Here is a 21,844-nt window from a genome sequence, read left to right as displayed (position 1 = left end):
ACTGACTCAAATACTTCTCTATATCTCTTTCTTAGTTGAGCTTTATTTGACTTATTTTTATTGTGTCATTTATTTATTTTTTGTCAACAAATTTCAAACCCCTTCACTTAACCATTTCTTTTCGTCCTTTTCTTGGCATGAGTACATAAATCCAACTCAAAACTTAACGTTGAAATACTCAATATGAGCAAACAATGTTACACATATTTCAAGAAAACGAGTGTCTTCTGCTAAATCCTGACTTTCGAACATTTTAAGAAATCATTTCCAGCGACGTGAAATTTATCAGCAGATCCCCTAATATGATTGAATCTTTGACCAGCTTATTTTTGAAAGGCTGACAAAAACATTTGCCAAAAGGTCATTCATTTGGTGCATGACCAGAACATGTGTGTTACGTTACATGGAGTTAAGGAGCAATGGTCACAATTCTCACTGAAAGTGTTGGGATATACTGTTAATTACTTAGGTAAACTAATTTGAAGGTGACCCTCCCACTTCAACTTGATTCAGGATAAAAGAGATTCTAAGGAGGAGACACAAGGTTATTGAAAAATGAGATGTGCCCCTTTTATGAGGGATGAAGCATTGAGTGTTAGGTCTACACCAGTTGGTAGCAAGTGTGTATCATATCATAGTCACGTATTTGAAAACATCTAAACAAGTCTGTGTTATTAAGATTGTATGATTGAAGTTCAAGTTCTTCAAAACTAGCAAAGGTGTTGTTTATGTACAGGTTCTTCAGACTACCTACCTTTCATTTTTAGCAAAGTGAATCGTGAATCAATACATGCCAGTTTTCAAATGAGGATTTTCGCAAAGAGGTGTTGTTTGGGCGACTAAAATGTTTCCTGATTTGCATCCGTATTTTTAATGTGTGGTTTCCAAGAGGAGTGTGTTTATTGCCATTAAAAGATCTTTTGGATAATGGCTGACAAAAAAATATCTTAAGAGGTTCGGCAGACCAAGAACCCCTTCCTCTTTAGTCCTCTGAAGTAATATTCTGTTGACTCTCTGATGCTTTCCTGCCCAGATAAATGCAGAGATAGAGCTTTTAAGAGATGTCAAAATAAATGTTGTAACGACAATTTGGAAGGCATTGAAATATCTATAGTTATCTTGGTAAGATATTCATTGTTATGGTTTGAATCATTCCAGCTAATTAGAGTAAGAGATTATTCCATCTCTGTACATATTTTTTTACTTTTGTTGTCAATCCCCCCAGATTCTTTTTTCTAGCTCTGTGCTCCTCCAGGAGGCTAGCAACGGTAGTTGCACATGTGCTGCCATGGCTATAGCTGTCGAGATCCACCTGCACTCACATGCCCGCCTAACCGGAAGTTATCCTTATTAATTAATGATGATTTATTTAATACACATATATCTATATATATACTTCCACTCTATGGATGGAATCACAAGAGCTTGTTTACACTTCAAACAATCAATGGTTGTTTCTAGACCCTCCCCAATCATATAAAATTGCTGTAATTATCTGTAACACACACATTCTTACGTTGGAAAAATACAATAATTGTAACGCTTATAACAGGAGAGATGCTATAAATTACAAGTTTTTAAAGAATAGCAAAAAAAAAGCATTAATCAAACATTTAAAAAGCACTTAAAGCAATTAACCCTGACTAAACATTTTTGACCTTGTTGTAATTTCTTTTTAGGCCAATATTATCGCCTTTTTTTTTTTTTTTTGCTATTGTTATTATTAGAAACAATTAAGAAAAATGATGTGTTTATAAGAACAGTACCAACAGCTCTTGTAACATGAACATAATTAAAGATCAGCTAAAATCCAACAAGCAATAAATGAAAATAACACGGTTAAAAAACTTAAAATAAATGTTAAAAACTCTGAAATTTCTTATTATTTTTACTCGCCTCAACAAGCATGTGACCAGAGGTCAGGTCATCTAGAAAAGATGGTGTTATGAATGTTTGTTGTAGAAACACGAGACAGAAAACAGAGTATCTTCGAACTTGTCTTTATTATGGCGTGTAACATAATAAAACATTCCGGGGTGCAACCCGCACTTTCAAGCCCTGGTTCCGCTCACAAAACACCCCCCTTTTAGTAAGATCCCCCCTTCTAAATAACACATCTGCCCATATTAAACACCAAAATGACTCCCAGTCAATTTTCTGTCTTAACACAATATTTTCAAACACTCCATTTTCTTAAACACAATTATTAAAGATTGAAGGAGGGCGTGACTCTCTACCTGACACAGCAACATATGGCCAATTTGGTCTGGATTACTACTGACAGGAAAGTTTGTGTCAGTGCTATCTGACTCTGTCTTTTCCTGTGTCTCAAAAGGTAACTGATGAGATGAAGGATGTTGGGTGCTTTTGTATTTTGTACAACAGTCCCTTCTTCTTTGTTGAGCCAAACATTTCGAACTGGTTGAAGAAGGTTCAAAGGATGAGCTTTGTAGTTTAGATTGTATCGCTGTTGTTGTTTCTCCTTGCCTTGCTTCTCCACCTTCCTGAAACTTCTGATGTGGGGCCCATGAGGAAGCTTTAGTCAGTTGTAAAGTAAAATAATCATAGATAAGTCAGAAAGCGTCCATAGCTTTTTGACCCTGGTCTGGAAAAGCGCTATATAAATACAAATTACTTACGGTACTTACTTACTTATATTGTATTCGATTTTAATTTGTTTTGCTTCTCAAAGTTATTCTGTTCATTGACTGTTTTTGTCTTCTCTTGTTTTTTTTTTATCTCCCAGAATATCGTACTGCACAGCAGATAAAACTCAGGACAAAGTCTTCGCCTACGTTTCTCAGAGTCAATTCAACGAGACGCTGGAGTGTCACGCTTTTCTCTGCCAAAAGAAGAAGATTGTGAGTGTTAAACAATCTTTTTTGCTTCTTTGTAAACTGAAGGTCTGACATGTTTGGTCTTTGCTTCCGTATTTATAGTACTAGTATAGTATTTCCTTCATTTATAGAATTACAGTTAAATATTTTTGTGACTGGAAATAATAAACAAACCAATAGAGGACATTTCATTTATAACGAAAATGAAAGTTTTGGGATGAAACATGCTTGTTTTGAGTCTTTTTGTGTCTGCAGGCTCAGGCTGTAACACTGACTGTGGCTCAGGCTTTTAAGGTGGCACTGGATCTTTGGGAGATAGCTCAGGAAGGTTATTGTTGCACTTTTTTTATCTAGACAATATGTTTTTAATAAGAAATACTGCAAGACTTACTCATGTTTGACCCTTATTTGTGTGTGCAGACAAAAGCAAGAAGGCAAAGACGTGCTGTTCTTGTACCGCGGCTGAAGTACAGAAGGAGAAAACAGACGGTCCGGCTGCCTGTGCAGGTCATTTTGCACTTTTCAGTTAAATACTTTGTTTTCGTATCCTTTCAGATTTTTTTTCAACAGATTTTAACAGATCCTTTCATCTTCTTGGAAAATATAACAAGGACATGAAGTTGACATATACTGACTTGTCCAAAAATGAACACAGCAAAGCTCATAACGGTTGTCTCATGTGTTACATCACAGCTTAATAAGTCTTTAGATATTTTAATGCATTCTCTACTAGAGTTCATACTCTTCTTGATCACTTTATAAGTATTTTTAAATGTACCAAGAACAAGTTGCAAATAAACCAGAAATAGACTAAAATATACTTCTAAATGTTTTTTTTTTAAGAGGCTCTTTTAGAATTGTTTAAATATACAGTATTAATTGAAGTGTTATTACTAAAGGTTATTTGAACAAATACATTTCACATAAATTAAAGCTTAAAATGAAGTTTCAATATTAAGCATTGTGATATGGGTTTATAGTAAATATATTTTTACAATTTAGAATTCACAACCTACTACAAGCAAATAAATTATAAATGATGAGAGGCACTTTATGAGAAACATTCTATTTTCTTTTTCACCTCCAGAATCACAGCTGGTAAAAGAGCAGAAGGTCCGTCGGCCGGTTTTCTCCTCATCCATCAGCTCCCCTTCACCTCGAAGTAACCCAACTAAGAGACGAGCCTTCAAGCACGACTCCTGGGTGAGTCTGACGATAAGATCCTGTTAACAAAAAATCCACTCTCTTATTTATTTATTTTGGATAATTTTATTTTTAGTGAAACATTTGAAAATAGTTTGTTGTATAAAAAAACAAAAACATTTATCTTTTTCCATCCATCACAAGCACAGAACTGTAGAAATGAATGTTAAGTTATGTTATCAGTACCATTCATTTATTTAATTATTCTATTCTTAACTCTCACTATATTCCATCATATACCAGGTAAATTGTCCATCAAATATACAAGAATTGTAAAAGGTGATCGACAGCTATGAAGTGGTTAATATATTCATCCATTAGAGATGATTTGGCTACTGCATTAACATTTGTTTACCAGTAGATAGCATTGTTGAAAACTATTTTAAAAAAAAAGCCACGACTTGTATCTTCTAAAATAATAAAACCTCTGAAATTTTATAAAGTTATTTACATTGGCAAAATAATTACTTCAATAAAAAATTTTTTAGAAATAAGAAAATCACTATCGTAATTGTCGAAATCTTTGGAAACTGATATTTAAAAGAAATGTTGATTTACTTTTTTATTCGTTTATTCTGGATAATTAACAGAATTAAATAATGTGATAAATTCATTTTTGCTAAATTCATGACGCAGACACAGGAAAAGCGCTTTATAAATTTAAATTACTGACTTACTCACTTACAGGACAAAGTTGTACTCCCATTTGTTCTTCTAATGTCATGTGTTCAGTGGCCACTAGGGGGCACTGGCGTTATGAGTCAGGCAGCTGCTGTGACGCTGCAGTGTGTGGCCTAATGTTGTGTCTGTCTCCAGGATGTTGAAGATGGACTGGATGATCCATTCTCAAGGTGACTTTGATAACAAGTACTGCAGATATCTGAACATGCACACATACACAACCCTTCTACAGATTGTTAAACAATGATTCAGCAATGCACAGTGTGTTCATGTGCGTGTAGACAAGGAAGTGGCTCAGAAAACATAAATATATTTTAATATTAAAAAGAAACTATGAAACGAAATTAAAATCGAACCCAAATACTTTCATGACGTCTCCACACCTTGTATTTATATATGTTTAAGTGGACTAGAGCAAGTTGTATTTCTCTTTTCTCTCGGTTCCGAATATGTGAATAAAAAAGATAATTCCCACTTTGAACCAAAATCATTGCTGATCTTTGCTTATTTTATTCCCTGCAGCAACGTGGAGGAGATTAACTGTGGTATGATGTTTGACCATGTCACATTTTTTTTATTATGTCTGCCTCATTTTACACTTAAATCTTATTCATTGTTTAAAAATGGAGTTAAATGTGTCTTTGTTTTTCTTAAATCTCTTCTTCTTCATTTTTTTCCCGTCAGACTGGTCCAGTCCAACTCCCAACACATCTCTGAGGATGCTCTGACTCTGCTCCCACCAAGACTGTGTTAGTCAGAAAATATCTGCAGGTTTCATACAGTGATCGGATTTTGGATAACCTTCTGGTGTTGATGGACTTCATCCAACCGTCCATTAGACTCATGTCCCCTGAATTACCTTCGCACAGACGACCTTGAGAACGAACCTCTGATGCTGTAAGAAGAATGTTGGATTTTTCTTTAATGTCAGTGATGTGAACTGTACACAGTTTTTATATTCAATCAATAATGTGTCTGCAATGATGACATTGAGGTCAGGCCAGGCAGTACAATTGAAGCACACAACAGATGTTTAGTTTTAAAACACTTTTTCCACCTGAAACTTAGTACATGGTTTTTAAATGTCTACATTAGTTTACGTCACCAGATCTGATTTATAATTAGTAACCAGACCGAACATTGAAACAGATTTCAGTGCTTTATTTTTCCTAAAAAAAAACCATTTAATATGAAAATGCAGACATTCAGGATATATACTCACAGTGTTGCACACTTTGAGTGTGACAGTCATTTTGACCCTATTCTCACGCCACATACCACACTTGACATTTCTCACGCTTATATTTACCCATTTAATATCTATATATTTTTAAATGATAATAAACTTTGGACATTTTTTCATAAATCTAGCCAAACGGAGAAGAGGCGGGGCTTGGTGTCTATCTTTCATTCGAACACCAACAACAACATCATACTGTGGTCAAGCTACCGTTATTTTGGGGGATTTTTTTCCGATTTCTCCAGATCAATAATATGTAGACTTTTGGAGAAACACATAATTAAATAAAGGAGGAGACAATAAAAAACAAGAAACCAGAATGTCCGAGTTCCATCCAGAAATATGAAAGGGAAAATTGTTCCATTGAGCTTGCTTCATGCTTGTTTGTTAGCTGCTGCTAACTAGCACTCAATTGCTACAGCCGGGTTCTGACAATATAAAAAAAACCTTACTTTAATTTTTTAATTTCGACATATTGAAAATCACTTTTCATTTGTAGTAAATGATGGTTTCCAGATCATGTTTCTCTTTCATCCCTGCAGCCCTCAAAAAATCTAAAAGAAACCTGTCTGCAGTAAACCAGCACTAGCTAGTCGTTGAGCGACACTTCATTGATAGAGCTTCAAATGGCTTCAAATTTCCTTTCTGGCATTTGACTCAATCCTTAAGAAATATTCTCCTCATCATGAAAAGCACTATTTCCCATGTTTAGACCTGACACCAGATGCATTGACCTTCCTCTCCAAGCACTCGACGGTGGTCATTGGCACGTCATAGACCAGCAGTGACCAGAGGAGTCGTGGCAAGATACCTTGTTGGTGATCCAGGCTTTAAAGTTGCCTGAAAGCCCTGACTTATCCACCGCTGTCAGCCAGGTTCCCAAGTCCTCTGTTGTTGATTGAAGTGCTAAGGTGTCCTTCAAGATGCAGTCGCAGATCTTGCTCAGGCTCTTTATTGGCTTGTCTCCCACAGATGGGATCTGGAAACCTATCGAGAATGAAACTGGTCTGTAACCTACCTCACCACCAGGCACCTGGACTTGGCTGGCTTAAAGTCCATCCGTGCCCAGCTGATAAGATGCTCAAGGCCTTACAGGATCCATCTACAGCACAAGACTGATGTTTTAGTTACTGTCAGGTCATCCATAAATGCTTTGATAGGGGGCCGCCGAAATGTAGATGTCACTGTTCCGGGGGTGACTCTCAAACTGAAGCAGCTGTAATAGTCAAGTATGAGGTCCCTGATCTTGCCTGGAACGTGGTGTTGTTCAGGTTTCCACCAGCTTGTGTAGACCAGACCCGTAGGCGTTGGCATGAACGAGCCAAAGGACAGCCAGGTCTCCTTTGCCTTTCCGTGCCTCCCAGATCAGCTGAGTGACAACTCCTGTTTGCCCGATGCATCCTGGAACCTTTGGGACTCCGCCCTTCTGCACAGAGGAGTCGAAGTAGGTGTTCCTCAGGAGGAACCGGGCAACGATAACGAAGAATATCTTGCCCTCAACTGAGGAGTGAGATGATCCTAAACTGCTCAATGATACTTGAGCTCTCTTCCTTTGGATGGTCCAAGATGTTCCTCTCTTGCACTGTCACTGAGGTACTTGTTAACCTCATCTTCAGTAGAGGTAAGGTGTCCACTTCTTTTCTGCCAGAGAATCTTTTTGGTTGACATGTACATAGTGCTTTTCTATCTAACAGGTCGCTTAACCTGCCAAGTCTAAGCTGCTGACGGAGCTATCTTATATCTTACTACTTTATGCAAAACCTCTCTTCACGAATGCTGATCATTGCAGCCATTGTCCTCAACTTCTGGTCTACATCTCCCTTTGCAGTAGCTTAAAGGACTTTATCCGGGTCCTCATCAAACTAAACCCCTCTCTTTCCTTGTTGGCAGCAGGCCACATGACCTGGCAGTGTTCTTTAAACGTGGCATGGGGTGGGACTTGTGGAGCATGGAGGGTCTGGGCACTGTGGGTTGATTCCTGGCTAGGCTCCTCCTGCGTCTCACCAGCTACTGGACCTGTGCGTTGCTCGACCTGCTTCCCCGTCAAACATTTCAATTTGGCCTGGTGGATCACAATTCCATGCTGGTTCTTGCAGACTTTGCGTCATGAACCGACTGTTCTCAATGTCGTTTTTCTAATAACATGGTTTGTATGCAACACCCCATCACTAACACTAACACACTAACTGACACAAACTTTAAACAGTGCTTCAGCAGCTAATTGATGTTATATAAACGACTAAAAGTCAAACTGACCTGTAGCTCTACAGGAAATAAGATCACTCAAGCAGTTGCTGCTTTAGGACACATCAGTGTTGGTGTCCACGAGAGGGCGCCCTACTGTACACAACAAGTAATCACAGATACTTCATTGAATAAGAGGTTATAAATGCTTGTGATGAATTGGTTGGTTGCCAAGCTTGATAAAGTATCTATAAGCAAGATGAAGACAGTGTTGCGCTTCCACAGTGAAAGTCGGCGTACAACTATTTGACACCTCATTATATTTGACATGAAGCTGCCATCTCTTCCAAGGACACATTTGTCCTACACCTCTGTGCATCATCCTCTCACAGCTTGTTTCTGCATGTTTGACATGAAGGCGTCTGAAATGCCTCTAATCTGCTGCCATGTTTGGAGACACATCAGTGAAATGCAGCTTGAATGAGGAGATGAAAGAGAAAGAATGTTCCTGGAAAACATTCAGAGACTCTTTTAGAGGACAAACAAGAGAAAACAGCAAGGCTGTTAGTTACCTGGATACTATTGAATTGTTCTGTGATTAAACTTCTTACACACACTGTAAACGAACCAATATATCAGACCCTGAAACACCTAAATATTGACATAATTTAATAAATGATCTCCTCAAATGGAAGCTATTTTGGGGTTTCATTGGTTTCATTTTAGTTTATTATCACATTGAGATCAGTGACACTACAGTGGCTCTCAGAAAACACCTTTGAAACTGTGCTTTAAAAAGTAATCTTACCACTACATATGGTTAACAGAAAGGTTAGATTTCAAATTAGTTTTATTCTAACTTAAAAGGTTAGTTCACCCAATATTAATTTATTTTCTACTCACCCTCATGTCGAGGAAGATGAAGACAACGACAACTGATGCAGTCGCTGCATTAAGTGGACATACACTTTTGCCTTTAACTCTCAAAGGGAAAGATTCATCTGAAAATAATCCCAACCATTAGTCGACACGAGGGTGAGTAGAAAGTGAGTGAAGTTTGACTTTTGAATCACTTTAATGGTGCACTTACACAAGCTTAGCTAGTCAGTACCCATGCTACAGATGCACTATCGACCATGTAAAACTCTAGATCTTTATTTTATTTTAAGGTGCAAATCTAATTGGGTTTATTTCTAAAGGAATAACAAGATATCTGAGTCATTTATGTCACTTATATTCCATTTGATCATTACGACAAAAGCACACAAATTGCATTGCAGTTGAATACCAGGGGGCGGTGTTCTTCAGCAGTACAGCAGCGATGTTCACAATGCTTAAATGGCAACTAATGTGAAAACGCAACTCCTCCTAACTCATGTTTGAAATGTTGAATTCTTCCTCTCCAAGATGCAGTAACTACTTCATTATGACGATGTTTGAAACTTGTTTTTTTTATAAAGGTCTCCCCCGTTTGAAATCTCAGCAGGTTACAAGAGTGAAGTTCATTATCATGTAATAATGGTAATCACCCCTCTTTTTTTATACAATGAGTCCCATGGAGACTTTGAAACGTGATGACAAACTTCCATGTCTGTTGCATTTTTAAAGTAACCTCTGTAGCTTAAATATGAATCAAGTTACAGCCTTTTTAAAATCTCAAGCCCTCCAATATCGTTGGCCTTCCTTAAGCCCTTAGCAGCTTCTGCATCATTTTTGGTAATCTTTCATGATCGGCTGAAAAAATTACGCTACGACCCTTTAAGTCTGGCAGTTATATCAACTGAAATAACATTTATATTATCCATGCTGGAATGTATAAGGGACAATACAATATTGAATCTAAATAAAATAGATTTTTATAAATTCTCAGCCTGTAACAGCGTGACCAGACTAAGAACAGCATGTGAGGCTTTAAAAGACATGTTTACCCTCACTCAGTCCTTGTTCCACACGTTTATGTGCGATACATATTCCAGGACAAGGTGTGCGTAAATAACCAAAAGACGTTTGCGACTCTGTAGAGAGACGGCCAATTGAACATTATGACTGCTCATATATCTTGGCAGAAGCACGCCTGACCTCCGGCAGCCCCTTCTTATATCCCATAGTTATAATTCAATCTCATTAAATCACTTCATCACAAGATAATTAGATGCTCCGAGTACGTTTGACACCACAGATCAGCCGTGACTTGACTGTCGAGACACAGAAACAGTTTATCTTTAAGGGCAGCTTATTTATCTTCATCAGACTTTCTTCCACTGATATGTTGCCCTGTTGCAGGCACTTGTGTGTATTCTACAGGCAAACACACACACGTTTTTTTTTTTGGATGGGCAGCAGAGTTTTCTCCCGTTCAGCTCAGTGAAACTATCTCTGTCAACTGTTTTCGATTAAAGGATTCGACACTTTAAGGGTTGTGATTGCAATTTATTTGTGGAACATTCAAAAGACCGTTTATTTATTTTTGTTCAGATAATAAACATAGGTAAAACAGACGCATTAAAACAACATTTTAGTACGTCAACACACATATCTATGTTAGTTTGCCATTTTAGGGAAATATATTGAAAATCAACACTATTATACATTTGTGGACATGACATCTAGAGGTATTTAAATAAAGCTAGCAGGCTAAATCAGAACTTTTAAATATTGGACATAAGATTCTATTGCTATTTAATGAGCCCCTGCAGAGGTGTAAAGGTCAACCAGTTCGTATATTCCTCAGGTCCGTTCTGACATCGACTTGCGCTCCTTCATCAACCCTCCAGATGACTGAATGTCCTGCTAATGTTCTCTTGTGTCCAGCTCTTCGTCCACAGAGAAGAGGTTCTAGCGATGCACCTCCTTCAGCTACAACATCAGTTATCAGTCCTGAGATCAAGATAGATGGTGAGCTAGACAAGAAGCTTATTAGCAGCAGTTAAGTTAAACCAGAAGCATGAATCTCGCAGGGGGTCAACTTAAAGCAAACCTTAATAATATGATGACAAAATACAATAATGTTGTCTCTTAAAAGTTAAGTTAATATTTATCGAGGTCAGATTCTCATATGAAAGAAAGTGGATGTTGGGTGTCTATGCTAGCTGAGTTAGCCATTTTATGTTATTGAGGTGCTGTTTGAAAGCTTTTTTATAATGAAGCTCTTTGAATATTTCACAATTATATTATATTATTATTTCATGTTAATAAACTTGGTCCCTTTTGGGTAATTCTAGCCAATCATAAAAGACACTACGCAATATGAACCAATCGGAGCAAGGTTCTCTCTGCCTTCTTTATCACAGTTATCCTGTGTACTGTTTAAAGTCCATGTTTGTTAATCTTTTATTATAATTTTTTTTTTCATTTTTAGCTATATCTATAGATTGTTTAAAATGGATTTAGGATTTTAAATAATACAATTTCATAACATTTAAACATAGAATTTTGGAGAAATTGATAGTTAAAACATAATATTTAGCTGTGACTCATACATGTCATTATCAAAGATGACAGGTTTATGATGCTACAAATCTATTATTTTCTTACTCTTCCGGAAAATGTAGACCGTTAACCCAAACATGCTAAAAAAATTCAATGTAGACCTTTGGATAAATAAATAATCAATCCGTGTATCTTGACACTCAAATCTCACTCTTGTTGTTTGCTGAAACTGGGCATGACCAGCAGGGGGCGTTCAGAGAAGTCAAAACACAGCTTGTGAAATATAAAAGTCTGTTTGAAACGTGTTTTTTAAGAATCAATACTCAGTTTGGTGAAACCATGACGACAACACTGGTGTTTGAAGGGAAAATGAGAGCTGGTTATATCCTCTTAAACGTCTATGATGTTGATCGAGTGCACTGAAGGATGATACTGGAAGAGAGAACAGAAGCAGTGTTTAGACAACAGTGCCAGGTGATAATAGGAACTGTACATTGGAAGTGTTAAAAACCTTTTTTTTTTTAAAGTAGCAGCTTCATCTGTAAAAATAAATTGATAAATAGCTTTTTATTTTTTTCAAACCAGAAAACTTTTTTTAGTCAACCAAATTAACATCTTAAAAGGTATATATTTATCATCATAAATCATTTTTCATATCATTTTTTTTGTCCAGACATATAGATTTAATTTTCAAAATAAATCAAAACAAAATAAAAATTGATTTTCTGTCAATCACTGGTAACTCCTTTCAATCACTGGTTACATCTGTCAATCACTATTCACTCCTGCTACAAACATAACCTTAAAAAAGGTTATGTTTGTAACCTTTTTGTTCATCATCCGGTCTTTTGTGGGTGGGTCATTCTACGAATCTATTATTCAATGAGCTAATTACGCGTCAAAAATGATTTTAAGAGCATCAAAAATGTGTCAATGAAAATAATAAAAAATACAATGTCAACCAAATAACCTACATTTCTAATTAAATTAAGATTTTAATGAAAGGTAAGCATTTAAGGTTTTTAAAATATCTTAAATGGCACTGGGATCAAAATGAAAAGGATGATTAATTATGATAAATTACTTGATCAGTTATATCCCTCTCCAGTCAGCCCCACCTTGCTTCTGAGCAGACCTCCACTGTGATGCTCTGGCGTGCTCCTCTCAGATGACGGCTTCACCTTTTCTTTGTTGTTGCCTGAGTCATTGTCCTTGATGATGTCGTACTGCCGGCAGAAGAGTGCGATGACGGCTGCAAAATGAAGATGCAAACAAAACTCACGACACTCAAGACTCACAAGACACACAAGACAGACAAGCCAGAAACAGGAGTACCAGAAAGTCAGGGAAAAGCCTGTATAAATAAGAACGTCTTAAGATGTTTCTTGAATGAGTCAGTTTGTCCATCAAGCGCAGAGGGAGAGGAAGTTCGTTCAAAAGCTTATGAGCAACAGCCTGGAAGGATTTCGCTCCTCTGGTCCGGTAATGCGAGGAACCATAAGTAGATTCTGATCCATAGACCAAAGAGCCCGAGCTTGGGTGTAAGGAAGAGCCTGACCATCAACATCTCTGATAGTAAGAACCAGAATTTTAAAATTGATTCTCAAATAAACTGGCAGCCAGAGAAGAGTTTTAAGGATTGGAGAAATTCTACTAGAGCTGGTCAGAATTGACGCTGCAGTGAGTTTTTTATTAACTGCAGGTGAGACAGCTCCTTGTTTAGACACGGAAATAAACTGTCACAATAGTCTAAACGAGAAGACACAAAAGCATGGATTATAAACTCCAGACCAGATTTTTCTCAGCTGAAGGAAACAGTTTCTGGTCAGTTTTCTGCAGTGTTGGTGTGTTTTCTTTTCATTTAAAAAAAAAAAATACTTGGCTATGCGGATTTGTATAGCCCTGTGAGTAAGTAAGTTAGTAAGTAAGTAATTTGTATTTATATAGCGCAATTGCAGACCAGGGTCACAAAGCGCTTAAACAATCAAAAAATTACTCATTAAAATATATACTCTAAAGGTCAACATAATACTGAAAACAACACAGGAGAAAATCAAGGAAAAGCCTGCATGAATAAAAATGTCTTAAGATGTTTCTTGAAGGAGTCAGTAGACTCCATCAACCGCAAAGAGAGAGGAAGATCGTTCCAAAGCTTAGTAGCAACAGCCTGGAAGGATTTCTCTCCTCTGGTCCTGAGCCGTATGAGTGGATCAGTGTATCAGTAGATCAGAGGATGGATTACAAGCTCCAGATCATGTTGTGACAACAATTTTCTAAGTTTAGAGATTTTTCTCAGTTGAAGTAAACAGTTTCTGGTCAGTTTTCTGCAGTGTTAAACTAGAGACACGTCTTTGTCAAATATAACACACAGGTTTCTCAGGCTCAGTTTGACAGACTGACCTAAGTCACACAAGTACTGACTCAACCCTGGAACCTTATCATAAGGGAAAATTTTGTCCACATTTAGCTGCAAAGCACTCAGCCTTTATTTGATTTCGAGCAAACAATTGACTTATCATGAATGTCGCTCTGATCCAGGAACAAAGACAGCTGCTCAGACACCACCTTCTCCAAGATCTTGGACAAAAGCGACAAAAGTTGTTGTTGATCATAAGATAACTATAATTGGGCGGTGAAAGCAACCGAGCAGTGTCTCATATATAGTGAGCCATATTATGTGGAAAAATTAGTAGTTATATAATCGAATATAGGCCTCACTTGCTTGAAGACACTAGGAAACTAGACACAACATAATATCCCCAAAACAATCAAAATCGTTTCCTGATTATTATAAGAAGAACAGAGGTTTATTCTGGTTAATATTTGCCATTAATTCCCCATAAAAAGAAGATGAAGCCTTGCCAGTGACTACCCACCTTGAACTCACACTGTCTTGAAGTATTGGACATTCCAGACCCAAACCTCAAGATTAAGGGATACAAAATACAATTGACAGATTTAAACATTTTCCAACCCACCTGCCCACATGACCAATACCACCACTATAATGATCATCTCTCCTGTCTGTAGATGCCGAGCTTTGTCCAGACCCTGCACAGTTGGGTCATCTGAGGAAGAACACAGACAAGACAGTCAATGTCATTCAGACAATATTCAATATCTCTCCGTCAGACATCATCAGTAGATAAAGCACTATAAACTTTCAGAACTACTACATTATAAACTGTTTTCTTTCAGAACTACTTAAAGGTAAGTGAGTCTATTGGGATGAATCAGCCATTCATGAATCCATCACTCAAGACTTTTTTGCCATTTAACCAGACTTCTGTCGTCTGTGATGCCTCACCAAACATCAGTCTCACAGCATTGATCCTTATTTAAGTGGATTGACAAGGATTTCTGTTTCCAACTCTCAAGACCATCTCATAAACAAATGGACCTCTTCCAGAACACCACTTTTCCCAATTGCCTAGCGAAACAGTTGTTTAGAGACAAACAGTCAGCTTTCTTGTCATGCTTGGAAGTCAAAATCCAGGTCAAGCTTAAATTACAGAAAAAAGCATATAACTTTGGCTTAAATAATTTCTTTCTTTAGCATATCAAGTGTGAACAATGATTTCATTAAAACTGTCTAATACGTCTCAAGAAGCTATAATCATTGTTATACACTTTATTATCAAAAATTGAGTAAACCTGAACCAACATTTATTATTTATACATTTATTTGTTCCATTATCAAGTTCACATGTGCATATGTTGTAGCTTTCCATTTTCTTCTTGACCTCACATAATGAACTACTGATCAGAGGTCAGCCATCATAACTGTCTCCTGTTTCCTTACCATCAATCTCGAAAAGATTTGTCACAATATGATAACGATATTATGTAAGTTTTATGTTGGGAGATTTATGGTTCTACAAATCAAACTATACTTCATCATTGGCCTGAATATCACCAACAAAAAACGCACAAAAACATTCATGGAGATGTATAAGATGGTAAGACCCTCTGCCCGCTCACTGCAAGTCGGTGTTGATGTTAATGGTGGTGAACTGTGTCGGGAAGTGCCTTAATAACACACTGGGAAGGCTCCATCTCTATCTCCATCAAAGACAAATCATGTTATTAATTCTTACACTGATACTCTGCTGGAGGTTACAAGCTTTATTTGCAGGCCCCATGAGGGTTGAGCTTCAAGTCAGGTTGCACTTGGATCACACAGAGTCGGTGTAACAATACATGCAAGCATAAATCATTTATGGAATCATTTCAATAATGGAAAGAGTGAAAGAGCTCTGTTTTGGAATTAAAATTTCAGGAACCAAAGTCTGCTAGATGACCAGGTGACAATTGTTCCAACAGGGATTCATGCGAAGAGTGATGTGACTTTAGACAGTTTAATAATGTACAGAGCACATTAATAATACAGAGTGGAACTTTCTTAAAGAAAAAGTTTGAAGTATCAAACACTAATTGTGTCTAAAGGGATCGCCTACTTCGTCAGATTTGGATGCTAAGCTCATCCATCTAAAAGAATGTACTCTACTTCTATTTCTAACTCGGCAGTGAAAGACTTGCTTGATGAAGATTTCGATAACAAAGTACAGAGCTTGAGTGAATTATAATTCCGAGTCATCAAAACCTGGAATCACAGACTGATTCAAAACTGTTCTTGCTGGGTTAGCAATATTGAATGTAACAACCACAACTCCAGTTTTTCATTAATGCTTTGCATAATTCCTTGACTGAAAGGAAGAAAAATCAATAATTGATAGCCCAGAGATTCTTTGGAAACACATGGAAGCATCATTGTGAATAAAACCTCTCTCCTTCTGATTAAAAGCTTTCCATATTATTGATGAAGTTGAAAATTTAAAGGAGGATATTGATCTCTGACGAATCCCCAGAGACGCTTAAATTCCAATACATGGGTAGAATCGATCTGGAGTACACTACAAAGAAGTCCAGCTCATGACTCTATGAATACCTTCCATACGTTAATTCAATTATATTCCTGAAGGAGTCGGCCTGGTTCAATGTTAAGTTCCACTATTGATTTTTGGGGAAATTTGACATTTAACTTGGAGTTTCTTATCACTAAGAGATCCCTTTGTGTGAAAAAGATTGCTTTATTATTTTACAACAAAATTGACATTTTATTTCCTTTTTACAATGGAGTGCAACAGGAACACAAACAAAAAACAGATTATGGTAAGTAAGTAAGTAAGTAAGTAATGGTTATTTCTAGAGTGCCTTTCTAAACCAGGGTCAAAAAGCACAAAAGGAGTCAAAACAATTGACTAAGCTGTTAGGCATCTGGGGCTGAATTGGATCAAATGAGCAGTAGAGCTGGATGTCATCAGCAAAACTGTGGTAAATTACTGAGGTTAGTTAGGTCTAAGCCTGGCTTTTTGAGTAAAGGCTCCACACACCCCTGTGGAAAATTACTACTATAGTTTAGTAGTGATTTTGGATATACAGTATATGCCAGACAGACACAAATATTGACCTAATCTGTTTAAAATAATTTTTGAAAAGCTGCAATTTTTCGGAAGAAGAAGCAATTGGATCAGTATAAATGCAGTAGTCATATTTATATAGATACTATAAATGATGGAGGCCAGTCAAAATTGGGCTACATTGCTAAAAATAAAATTAAGACAAAAATAAGGAATAAATAAGACGTTTCTTCATTTCCAGTAATTTTCAAGAGAAAAAAAGCGCAAAAAAAAATCAAATTTATTGCGCTTGTGTCAAAGAACGTGTTATTCCTGTCAGTATTATTTTAGGGTTTCATTTTGTGTCTGTAATACAGAGAACATGAGGGGCTTTGCTTAAATACATGTTTAATGTCTGCATATAGTTTAAACACTCTATAATGCTATCATATGGACAGCTGAAGAAATGCAAGCAACAGGAGAAATAAGTAAGTATCAAGGTCACTCTAATCCCAGAGATGGAGTTGAACTGACAACATTCTTGCTGTGAGGCGGCAGCAGCACACTGACAAAAACTAGACAGTAACTGAAGGCATAACGCTGCAGTAAAAATGTGCTTCCAGCCAGTCGTTTGGGAGGCACCTCTGGGCAGAGTGATGTTGCTATTTTTATCTCCTAAATATGAATATGGCAGTCTTTCCACCAGGACTCAACTATAAAGGGACAGATCTGAGATTCTAACACAATCTCCGCTCCCGTTGAGTCTTTGAGCAGCTGTTTTGAAAGTGAGCTGTAGCTATTACTGCAAAAAAACAATCGTATGTTTGCAAAAAACAGTTGTTTTAACGACTTCTTGTCCTGCTACTATGCTCATGTCACTAAAGATATGTCTCAAGCATCTCAGATCTACGATCGCAATGCTCTTTTCAACATCAGAGTTCGATGGAGGACTCACGACAGAGACTTGGCAGAGAGAGGAAGAGTTTATTCATCCAAACAAACTCTGTCCAGTAGGGAAGCCTCGCCTCTCTGGTCGTGGGGTCGTGGTCGTTTGGCTGTTGTTTATAGAGAGAGTTGTTCTTGCAAAGTGATTCAGACACAGGAATTCACTTCTTTTGAGTCTCAGATGGTCTTGGTTGGTTCTACAAGACCTTTCTATTGTGTGTCAATCTACCATCCGCCTGGTCCTGCAGCGATGTTCTTGAAAGACTTTAGTGACTTCTTATCTTCCATTATTCAAATGGAATCTGTTCTTATTCTTGGAGACTTTAATCTTCATTTTGATCACCTCACATCTATCTCTGCTCAAGAACTTTTAACTTAAAGGCCGCATTTTAGACTTAGTTTTTACTCTTAGCCTGGACATTTCTAATGTCTCTGTACATGATGTCCTTCTGAGTGATCATTCTCTTGTCTTGTTTAACCTGAAGTTCATTCCTGAACCTAAGCCCTTGAAAGTTAGGTCTCAGAGACGTGTCATCTCAGCCAATACTACAGACAGTTTTTCTGCTATGTACGACCATCTTTCTTCAATGACTGCCTAAACGTGACTGCCTTGTGTTGAAACACTAGATCAAGTGGCACCTGTTAAATCGAACTTGACAATTCAGAAAAAAACAGTGCCCTTGGACAAATGAAGATCTCCTGAGTCTAAAAAGATTTTGTCTTAAGCTGAGCGTCCACTAAACTTGAGGTGCACAGAATTCATCTCAGGGATCTCATACAATGAGATGATGGAAACGGACAGATAACTGAACTGGTAGCAGCAAATAAAAAATAAAAAAGTGTTGTTTGACACGATTAATTCTCTTGTGTCTCCTGCTCCTCAAATCACGCCTGTCTTCTGTGAAGCTGCATTCTTGAGATTTTTCATTGACAAAATTTAATTGTTTAAAGAGAAAATAACTTAGGTAAGTCTGTCAAACTGAGCCTGAGAAACCTGGGTGTTATATTTGACAAAGACTTGTCTCTAGTTCAACACTGCAGAAAACTGACCAGAAACTGTTTCCTTTTACTGAGAAAAATCTCTAAACTTAGGAAAATCTTGTCACAAAATTATCTGGAGCTTGTAATCCATGCGTTTATGTCTTCTTGCCTGGACTATTGTAACAGTTTGTTTTCATGTCTTAACAAGAAGGAGCTGTCTCGCCTGCAGTTGATACAGAAATCTGCAGCAAGAATTCTGATCGGTTCTAGTAAAAGAACCCACATTTCTCTGATCCTCTTCACTGTGTTGTCTTGACCTTTCAGTATTTATTTTATTTGTTTTTTGTTTTTTTTCATTGTTTGTTCTATAAATACTAATTACTTACTTACTTACAATTTTTAACCTTCTAAAAGCCTTTTCTTAGACGTTTTACCTTCATAAATGTTTATCGTACCTCAAAATAAAAGCCACAAATAATGAGCTATCAAAATAACATCAGCCACCTAATGGCCAAGTTTTATCTGTATCTAAAAGTAACTAAAAGTAAATAATTCAGATTAAAAGGCAAAGTATACCACATGTCTGATGTTTAAGAGAAAATAGAATTAGATTTCATTATGGGCCACTACTCATTTTATATTGAATATGTAACTATATTGGCTGATAAATGATTAGCTACTCGTCCCTCATCTGCAGCAGGACAAACTGACACAGATGCATGTGGACCCTTGCCTGGTCTCCTGGATCTTGGACTATCTTAGTGATCGACCACAGTATGTCCGACTGAAGGATATCATGGTTGACACTGTGGTGTGCAGTACAAGAGCAACTCAGGGGACAGTACTGGCCCCTCTCCTCTTCACCATCTATACTTCAGACTTCTGCTACAACTCAGAGCTGAGTCTCGTCCAAAAGTATGCTGACGACACTGCCATTGTTGGATGCATCAGGGACAACAGCAAGGACGAGTACACGAGTCTGATACATGACTCTGTGGACTGGAGTGAGAGGAACCACTTGCAGCTGAACACCTCAAAGACCAAGGAGCTGGTTGGACAGGTTCATCAGGAGGACTGGCTCTGTGGTTGGCATAAAGCTGGACTTACTGGTGACAGTTGCAGAGAGGAGATCACTTGACAAACTTCTGTCCATCATGGACGATGACAGTCATTCTATGAACACTGTCATCAGTAAGCAGAGAAGCAGATGGAGTGCATGAATACTCCTCCCCAGATGTAACACTAATGGACTAAGGGAGTCACTCGTTCCTTGTGCCACTAGATTGTATAATTCTGAGTTTGGGGCAGAAGAAGAATAAAAAGATTTATGTTCAAGTTCTTTTTATTGTTAAATACACATGTATGCAAGACATACGGCATAGATGGAATTGTAGTCCAATCAGACCCATGATGCAAAACATGAAGTTGAAACAGTTGAAAGGACATTAAATAAAAAATAAAATAAATTAATAAAATATCAACAGAATTAACAAGGTCAGGGAACAGGTAGTGCAAGCAGAGGTGAGAGTGAAGGTAGGGCAGGGAGGGAGTTGAGTGTCCTAACAGTCTGGTTGAAGAAGCTGTTCTTTAACCTGCTGGTTCTGGCCTGAAGACTGTGCAGTCCTCTTCCTTGATGGGAGGAGGCTGAAGAGTGGTGGTGATGCGGTTGTTATAAATGTCCAGGGGGAGGGAGGGGGAGACACCAATGATCCTCTCAGCTGCTCTCACGATGCGTAGGAAACTATGCAGGCACCGTACCACATGGTGATGAAGCTTAACAGGATGCTCTCGATGGTGCCTTGTAGAAGGTGAGCATCATGGGTGGTGGAGCTCTTGCTCTCTTCAGTCTGCGCAGGAAGTACAGGCACTGGCGCTTTTTGGCCAGTGATGCTGTATTGTGGCTCCAGGACAGATCTTCAGAGATTTGCAGACCCAGGAACTTGGTGCTGCTCACCATCTCCACTGCATCTCTGTCGATGGTTAGTGGTGGATGCTGGGTGTGCACACTCCTGAAGTCCACGTTCAGGTGGAGTTTGTTGTCTTTGCACTAAGTGGCAAGCCTGTTTACCTCACTCCTCTAGACCGTCTCATGTCTGTTGTTGTTGAGACCCACCATAGTTGGTGTCATCTGCAAACTTGATGAAGAGGTTTGAGCTGGATGATGGAGTGCAGTCATGGGACGGCAGAGTGAAGAGAAAAAAAGGTGATTCTATTCTATGTTAATCTTTGTATCCTTTTCTCTGTATTATTTGTCTTTGATCTATGTTCTTTATGTTTAGATGGTTATCTATCCATGTATCAGAATGAAAGCTTTCTTATTCCAGAACATTTCATTAAGTTTAGGAAATGTTGGCAATTGGATAAGGGACATTTGACAACATTTTGGGGGTATATTGTTCCATCTGGATTTAAAATAATTGTGTTTCACTTGGCTTCCAACTGCTGCTGCTCTTTTACACCCAGAACTAGCAAAACAAAAGGAGAACATCACACAGTGAAAATGTATTCTTATTGTTCATTTGATATTGTTTTAAGGTTTCAAAGTAAGACCGGGTAGAGTTTTGAGCACTGCAGGAGAGACCCATAGCCCTGGGGGATCATCTTACTTTTTCTGTGGGCAAACATGATTCAGTAAGTTTTTTTTTAACATGAACGGTTTTTATAAAAATCATGCAGATTTAGCACCTTCTAAAAGGTATATGCTGTCTTAGAGCTTTTCTAGTTTATTATCATTATAAGTCTACATCAGAGCACATGCAACCTTTTATTTTATTCAACTTGTAGTACTTTTTATCATCATATTTTTAAATGAATGTCAGCTGGTCTCTCAATGCAATGGATAACATTTTTTTCAGCCAAAAGAGCTGACAATGGGGAGCCCACATGTCCAGCTGAAACAAGCGGGAAAGTGGAAGATCTAGTGTCTGTCGGTTCTTTTCCGTGGA

The 21,844-nt window shown here is 37.6% G+C and overlaps 2 protein-coding genes across 3 annotated transcripts in view; one reads left to right on the top strand and one right to left on the bottom strand.

Annotated features, from left to right (window-relative positions):
* Window positions 1-6,283, top strand: part of LOC148061004 (low density lipoprotein receptor adapter protein 1) — a 42,068-nt gene extending 35,785 nt beyond the window's left edge. The window contains exons 4-10 of the mRNA XM_087813191.1: window positions 2,747-2,861; window positions 3,093-3,165; window positions 3,258-3,344; window positions 3,925-4,040; window positions 4,857-4,891; window positions 5,244-5,266; window positions 5,406-6,283. Coding sequence (XP_087669317.1) covers window positions 2,747-2,861; window positions 3,093-3,165; window positions 3,258-3,344; window positions 3,925-4,040; window positions 4,857-4,891; window positions 5,244-5,266; window positions 5,406-5,449 — 493 coding nt within the window. The 3' untranslated portion in view covers window positions 5,450-6,283. The remainder of the gene's footprint in view (window positions 1-2,746; window positions 2,862-3,092; window positions 3,166-3,257; window positions 3,345-3,924; window positions 4,041-4,856; window positions 4,892-5,243; window positions 5,267-5,405) is intronic.
* Window positions 6,284-10,589: 4,306 nt separating this feature from the next.
* Window positions 10,590-21,844, bottom strand: part of fndc4a (fibronectin type III domain containing 4a) — a 43,068-nt gene continuing 31,813 nt past the window's right edge. Inside the window, exons 4-6 of one of the 2 annotated variants that reach the window (XM_087778737.1) lie at window positions 14,553-14,642; window positions 12,659-12,826; window positions 10,590-12,006 (exon numbers count right to left, since the gene is read on the bottom strand). In XM_087778737.1, the coding sequence (XP_087634863.1) occupies window positions 12,663-12,826; window positions 14,553-14,642 (254 nt within the window). In that variant the 3' untranslated portion in view covers window positions 10,590-12,006; window positions 12,659-12,662. The remainder of the gene's footprint in view (window positions 12,007-12,658; window positions 12,827-14,552; window positions 14,643-21,844) is intronic. The other variant, XM_087778736.1, reaches the window with a different exon arrangement.

The sequence above is a fragment of the Callionymus lyra genome, chromosome 17 (genome assembly GCF_982586985.1).
Source record: "Callionymus lyra chromosome 17, fCalLyr1.hap1.1, whole genome shotgun sequence".
Classification (NCBI taxonomy): Eukaryota; Metazoa; Chordata; class Actinopteri; order Syngnathiformes; family Callionymidae; genus Callionymus; species Callionymus lyra.
This window is presented reverse-complemented; position numbering and strand designations above follow the sequence as displayed.